This window comes from Sus scrofa, chromosome 2 (genome assembly GCF_000003025.6).
Source record: "Sus scrofa isolate TJ Tabasco breed Duroc chromosome 2, Sscrofa11.1, whole genome shotgun sequence".
Taxonomy (NCBI): domain Eukaryota; kingdom Metazoa; phylum Chordata; class Mammalia; order Artiodactyla; family Suidae; genus Sus; species Sus scrofa.
Window position 1 is genome coordinate 81447794 of NC_010444.4, and position 7112 is coordinate 81454905.

Below are 7112 nucleotides of genomic sequence, written 5' to 3' on the forward strand. Positions count from 1 at the left end.
CAAAAAATTTTAAAAATTGGCAGAAGACCTAAATAGAAGGTTCTCCAAAGAAGACATATAGGTGGCCAATAGGTACATGAAACCATACTCGGTATCACTAATTATTGGAGAAATGCCCATCAAAACCACAATGAGGTACTACTGCACACCTGTCAGAATGGCCATCAAAAAGAATACAAATAACAAATGTTGGTGAGCATGTGGAGAAAAGGTAAACCTTGTACAATGTTGGTAGCAATGTAAATTGGTGCAGCCACTGTGTAAAACAATACAGATATTTCTCAAAAAACTAAAAAGAGAACTACCACAGGACCTGGCAATTGAAGATGTGGTGTGTGTGTGTGTTTAATTGATACACCCATAAAAAAAAATAAATAAATAAAAACACAAAATTTTTTGCCATTTGCAGCAGCATGGATGGACTTGGAGAATACTATGCTAAGTGTAATAAGTCAGACAGAGAAAGGTAAATACGGTATGATGTCACTTATATGTAGAAGCTAAAAAAATACAAACTAGTGAATATAACAAAAAGAAGCAGACTCACAGATATAGAGAACTAGTGATTACCAGTGGGAAGCGGGAAGGTGGAAGGGTGATACAGGGGTAGGAGACTAAGAGGTACAAACTATTATTTATACAATAAACTACAAGGATCTATTGTACAACACAGGGTATATACCCAATATTTTTATAATAACTATAAATTAAGTATAACTTTTAAAAAGTGTGAATCACTATACTGTACACTTGTAGCTTATATAATACTTGTACCTCAACTATAACTCAATGAAAAATACATACATTCATGATGGAATATTACTCAGCCATAAAAAGAATGAAACATAGCCATTTGCAGCAACATGGATGAACCTAGAGAATACCATACCAAATGAAGTCAGACAGAGAAAGAGCAATTATATCACTTATATGTGAAATCTAAAAAACTATACATATGAATCTATAAACAAAACAGAAACAGACTCATGGACAGAAAAAAAATCTTACCGTTACCAAAGGAAAAAGGAAGGAGGGTGAGGGATAAATTAGGAGTATGAGATTAACAGATACAAAAAAACTATACATAAAATAGATAAATAACAAGGATCTACTGTGTGGAGTTCCCATCGTGGCTGGGCAATAGCAAACCAACTAATATCCATGGGGATGTGGATTTGATCCCTGTCCTTGCTCAATGGGTTAAGGATCTGGCGTTTCCACAAACTGCAGAGCAGGTTGCAGATGCAGCTTGGATCCTGCATTGCTGTGGTGTAGGCTGGTGGCTGCAGCTCTGATTAGACCCCTAGCTGGGAACTTTCATATGCCACGGTGGGGCCCTTAAAAAAAAAAAAAAAAAAAAAAAGGAAGAATTCTTGTCCTATCAGATATTAAAACTTGCTATAAAGCTATTATTATTAATTCAGTAATGCTACTGGCAGATCAGCAAAAATAGAGTATGGTAAGATATTCTATGAGAAAGAGGACTACACAAATCAGTGGAGGAGGGGATCAACCATTCAGCTAACCTATAGTCTCTTCTGGAAAAAAGTGAAGTTGGCCTCTTAGCTCCTACAGACAAAAAGTTAAAATTCTACATAGATTAAAGGTCTGATTTTAAAAGGAAATCTGTAAAATATTTTGAAGAAACAAAAAAGAACATCTGTATAACCTCATTAAGTGAAAGGCATTCTTAGACAAAACAGAAACTCCAAAAGCCAGAAAGAAAAAAAATGGCAATGTGATGACATAACAAGTGTAAACAAATATAAATGAAAAGATAACAAAGATAAATGATGTCATGAAAGAAAATATTTGCTATATATGACGTATACATAAAGAACTCTTACAAACTGATAAAACGTCAATCCAACAGAAAATGAACAAAGAATTGACAGGCAATTTATATAACAACCAACCATAAATAGTCAGAAAGAGCTCAACCTCATCTGTAATCAGGAGTTTATGGAACAATGGGATTCAATCTTAAAATCAGCACTTTTTATTCTGCAAGTTAGCCAGAAAGCAAACCTTCCATATACTATGTGGACCAGCATTATCTATTTTTTAAAAACAGAGGCTGATAAGCCAATTCCCCAATCTTATATCTCTATTCTTTATCATTTAAAATAACTCAAAATAAGTGTTTACATTAGCTGTTCAAACCCAAGTGATTGCAAAACTAAAAACTACAACCACCATTACCACTAGAAATGCAAATCAAAATGAGAACTCTGAAAACTTAATTAGATTGACAAAAACTGAAAAGATATTATCCAAAGCTGGCAAGGATGTACAGAAACAGGTCCTCTTACATCCTCTTGGTGGAAGTGTGAGCTGCCAAAACTCCCTGGAAAGTAGTCTAGCAGTGGCTCTTAAAATGTACAAAGTACATTGTTTTGACCCAGTAACATTACATTTTTAGATTTTGTTTAGAATTAAAAGCCTTGTTATCTCTGCAATATTCCCAAGATCCTTAATTTTCCTGAACACTTCTTTTACCTTCGTGTTCTAACTGAAATTTGGCCTTTCCGGAAGATACTCCCCCTGAAGCCCTCTATCCCATTTCTCTCTCATACCTGTGGGTATGGAAGTGAGAGAACGGTCCTCCTTGTTCATTCCTACTTTGGGGGATTCTTCTTCCCTTCTGTTTAAAAAGTCCATCTTCATGTAGAGGAGATTAAGAGAATTAACATTAGTGATGATGTCCAGGATTAGAATCATACTTTTGGACTTCCTTTGCTACATTCTTTCTTAAAAGTGCCCCATACTATTTCCATTGGCCCTACCCACTTACCTGTAGTTGAAAACAAATCAATACCTAGGGCTGGAGAGGCAGTGCTAGGTGGGAGGAAAGAGAATCAGAGTTCTAGATTAAAATCTAAGCTTATCACTAACCTTAGGTAAATTATCTCCTGACCCTAGTTTACACACCAACACCAGAACCATACACTTTTGTTTACTGGGAAGACTCAATGATCTAGAGCACTTTGGATAAAGTAAATGCCCAGTAAGTGTTTAAACAATGTCAGAAACAAAAACACCTTCAAATCTCAAGACTTCTTTTTTCCTACACAAACAGAAAAAGGATCATTTCTTCCTCTACTGGCCACATGTAACTCCTTTAGTCCCTTCTCTCTTTGTCCATGTCATCCTTCTCCAGCTGTTCAAACAGTAACCTAGAGGCAGCAAACCAAGGCACCAGGAGAGTCTGCTACATTTGGAAATTAGGAAAAATGGACTTGGTAACAGCGACCTTCCCTATATTTCCACTAGCACCTCTCAAAACCCATTATTTCCCATTTGAAGCAGCCTAAAACAAATATCTGCATTAGCTATTCATATTCTACTGGTCCCCCCCCTAAAAAAAAAACCAGGAGAAAAGAATAACTAAAAAAAATCTTAGAAGACATCAAATGGGCTTAGAAGCCTGATAAATATACCCTAAGCAGTTCCAATCAAATCACATGCCACAAAAAAAGTGAGAGAGGAAACCTAAAATTTCTATCTTCCATCTCCAAACCCTGCTCAAACTGTTCCTCAGCTCTGCCCACCATCTGTTGAAATTCCACTGCTCCTTCAAAGTAGCAAAGTACAGTGGCAAGAGCCCAGCCTTGAAATCCAGATTCACACCCATTAACTTCTGATTCTACTGCCAATACTTAATAGCTTAATGACCTTGAAAAAAATACTTCAAAAGACCTGTTTCCTTCACCTAGGAGCAGGCATACCATCTGTGTCACTTTACAGGGCTACTGTGAGATTTAAACACAATGGTTAGGCACCATGCCTAAAGCTTGGTAGAAACTTAACAGGGTTACTAAAAAGCCACCCTTCTTTCCCCCTCCTACTTCCATTAATATGCTTATCATTCCCTAAATTCTCACAGCACTTTGTTTATATCACTGTGTTTTATTACACGATGAGCACTAACATAACTGCAGAATACTCATTATTTATATATGAATCTGGCTTCTCCATTAGACAGGATGGTTACAGACATGGATTTCTAAACCTCTGTCATTTACCACTTGGGCAAGTTATTTGATTTCTCAGAACCTGTTTTTTCATTAATAAACTGAATTAGGGTTAATACCTTACAGTGTTTAAAAGAGTTAATGTACATCAAATACCTGGTATAAATCTTGACACCTAGTAAATTTCAAACGTTACTGGTAATCTGGATGATGAACCTGATCCAAGCAACTGCTTAAATAGCATACAAACGTAAAATGCATTTGCTTTATGAAATACAATTTCATAAAGCAATCTTATTACAACTTTAATCTGCTACTCACCTCTCTTTCTTATTTTCCTTTTTTTTTTTTTTTTGGTCTTTTTAGGGCCGAATCTGAGGCACATGGAGGTTCCCAGGCTAGGGGATGAATGGGAGCCGTAGCTGCTGGCCTACACTACAGCCACAGTAGCAGTGGATCCAAGCTGCGTCTGCAGCCTACACCACAGCTCAGGGCAACACTGAATCCCCAATTCACTGAGGGAGGCCAGGGATCCAACCTGAGACCTCGTGGACACTAGTTGCGTTGGTTAACCACTGAGCCACAACAGGAACTCCCTCACCTCTCTTTCTCAGAGAAAATACCCAATAAAGACAAAAATAGAGGTTCCTATGTACTTTACTCAGAAATGCTACCACATATTCATGTTCTTCCAGGTCCAAACTAAGTACTTCATGACTTATAACTCATATCACCTCATTACATTCAAACAATATAGGGGCTTGTCCCTTAAGAGCTGTAAAGGGTAAAATGATCTGCCAAAGTTCAACAAAACTCTGAAATTAGTGGTCTACCAGGAAGTGGAAGCTAGCTGTCTGCTCTTTATTTACTACGATTCTAACTTGCTGTGTCATCAATTTCTCTAAGCAAAACTTCAAAGGCCAACTACTTCTATGATAGTAGTTGCCCATTTATACATTTCCAACCCACTGCTCAATTTAAGAGAAAAAACTCTTTGAAATTGACTGCGGTGAAATCTAATCAAGGAAATTACAGAAGAGAGAACTTGCCAAAAAAAACAAAGAAAGGACAATATTACAGCATCTGCATTTCACTCTCAGTTGTACAATGATACTTAACACAGGTTGTAGAGCACTCAAGAGCTCAGGAAAGGTCTTAGAAAGATGGACTTGGTTTTAAATCTGAGGCCACCACTTAATAGCTGTGTAACCTAAGCATGTGACTTCTTAAGCCTCATATCCTCACTTGTAAAACAGGGATTCTAACAGTGTGAATCTCACAGAACTGTAGGACTAAGTGCTATAATGTATGCTAAGTTTTAGCAAAGTACTTAAAATAAATGGGATTCTAACCACCTATTGTTATTGCCTGGGAAGGAAGGGTCTTGGTAAATACTGTGGAATGAATAAATATATTTAGCACATTTTGTGTTAGGAAATAAGTGTACCACTAACTTTAATTCTACCCCAAGCTAAATAATGATTAACATTAGCAATACTGTTTGAGAGCAGGTTACAGTGTACAAAGCCCTTCAGACATCCATAAACTCACTGCATCTCCACAACTTCCTTAGGGGGTAAACATTTTTAAGATATATATTTTAGAAATAAGGAAACTAGTATCCATCGGGGTGATAAAGAGCCAAGGTTACCTAGGTCTCCTCCAACGAGATTCTCCAGCTCAGAGATGAGGTGCTCAGTGCCAAAAGTTCTTAACCCAAAGATCCACTAAAGGGAGGCAGATTCCTTTTACCACCCTCCTCAAGCAGAGTCAAGCACTGAGTCCCGGAATAAGCCAGGGGTAACAAACCCTTCGGAGGCCACTGATGACATTTATAATGCTGCATTATTTCCTTAGGAGGTGTCCTCCCACACCTTTAGGGCGGGGGGCAGGCCTGCCCCCACCCCTAAGGAGATCTCCCAACACAGGACCTGGCACCCAAGAGGCCCTGAGTACATGTTTGTGGAAATGGCATGTGAGGCTGGTAGGAGGCTTTCCAGAGACCCGAAGCGAGGCCAACTCCGCAGTGGGGATTAAGCATCTCAGTACCGTCAGAGTCGTTGGGCCAACAGGGTCCGACCGGTAACCGGGATGAAAAGGCTGGCTAAGGACGGATTCAGCTAAGGGGAACCTGGGAAGCTGACCCTCTGAGAAGAGAATGAGGAAAGCGGGCGTGGCTGCAACCATTCCCGAAAGGCCGGGGACCGACAAGAGGCTCGGGGGCCGGGGGCAGCAGGGCAGTTGGCGTCTGGGGGGGAGGGGGCCGCCTGCTGGTCTGAGAAGAATCTCGGGCCCAATCTGAACAGGGTTCTGGGCTCCTCTAGGGACCCACTCTCTAGCACGCGGCGACATTCGCTGTACCGAGTACTCGCTGCTACCTGAAACTGCAGCAGCTTCTCGGTCTGCTCCTGGGTTAGATCCCGCTCCTCAGGCGCCGCCATTTTGCCGCCGCCTCTACGCTTCTGACCCGTCCGCACCGTCACCCGCCGGAAGTGACCTCAGCAGCAACCACATCCGGTCTGAACGGCCTCCAGCACGCAACTGCGTCTGCGCGTGCCGGCACACACCCCCGCCCCGCCACGGGGTGGGGGGTGCGGAGAATGCTGGCAATTCCTGCCGCCAGAGGGCGCCATTCTCGGGATGATCTCGAACGGTTCCGGAAATTGTCGAGAGACTGTACAAATCGCTCTTAGGAACAGACCTAACAGAGACTTGGACTCTGGAATAGCTTGCAGAGAGCCGAGAGGTCCCGAAAGCCACTCGGCAGCTTTCGGTTGCCCCCACGCCCCGCAATGTTTCTTAGGAAATTGTGGCAGTTCGCAAATATCGGCTGTTTGATACTTGATTCCTGCCGTCATGTTTCCAGAAGCCCCTGACAAACTATAGGGAGGTTCCAAAAGTCCCCGAATACAATGGTGGGGGTGGAAGGCATTTCCCACGCAGCCTTCGAACCGGAGGCTGTGGGAGGTGTGAAAATTGTTTTGGGCTCAGCCACACGGGTCTTTGATGGTTAGTGGCGCTGCCAGCCTTAGAGCTTTGAGTCCACACCTCCTGCCCTCTGCATCTGCGTACCTCAGGCCTTCTCGGGTCCCTTTGCCCACTGGCCCATCTTCCCTGTGACCGACAGAAGGGAAAGTC

The 7112-nt window shown here is 41.3% G+C and overlaps 1 protein-coding gene across 3 annotated transcripts in view; it reads right to left on the reverse strand.

Annotated features, from left to right (window-relative positions):
• Window positions 1–6479, reverse strand: part of FAF2 (Fas associated factor family member 2) — a 52421-nt gene extending 45942 nt beyond the window's left edge. Inside the window, exons 1-3 of one of the 3 annotated variants that reach the window (XM_005661468.3) lie at window positions 6353–6433; window positions 2795–2838; window positions 2577–2661 (exon numbers count right to left, since the gene is read on the reverse strand). Coding sequence is in view for 1 of the 3 variants with exons in the window: in XM_003123660.4 (XP_003123708.1) it covers window positions 6353–6415 (63 nt within the window). In the remaining 2 variants the exon portion in view is untranslated. Of the gene's footprint in view, window positions 1–2576; window positions 2662–2794; window positions 2839–6352 lie in introns of all 3 variants that reach the window. The other 2 variants (XM_005661467.3, XM_003123660.4) reach the window with 2 other exon arrangements.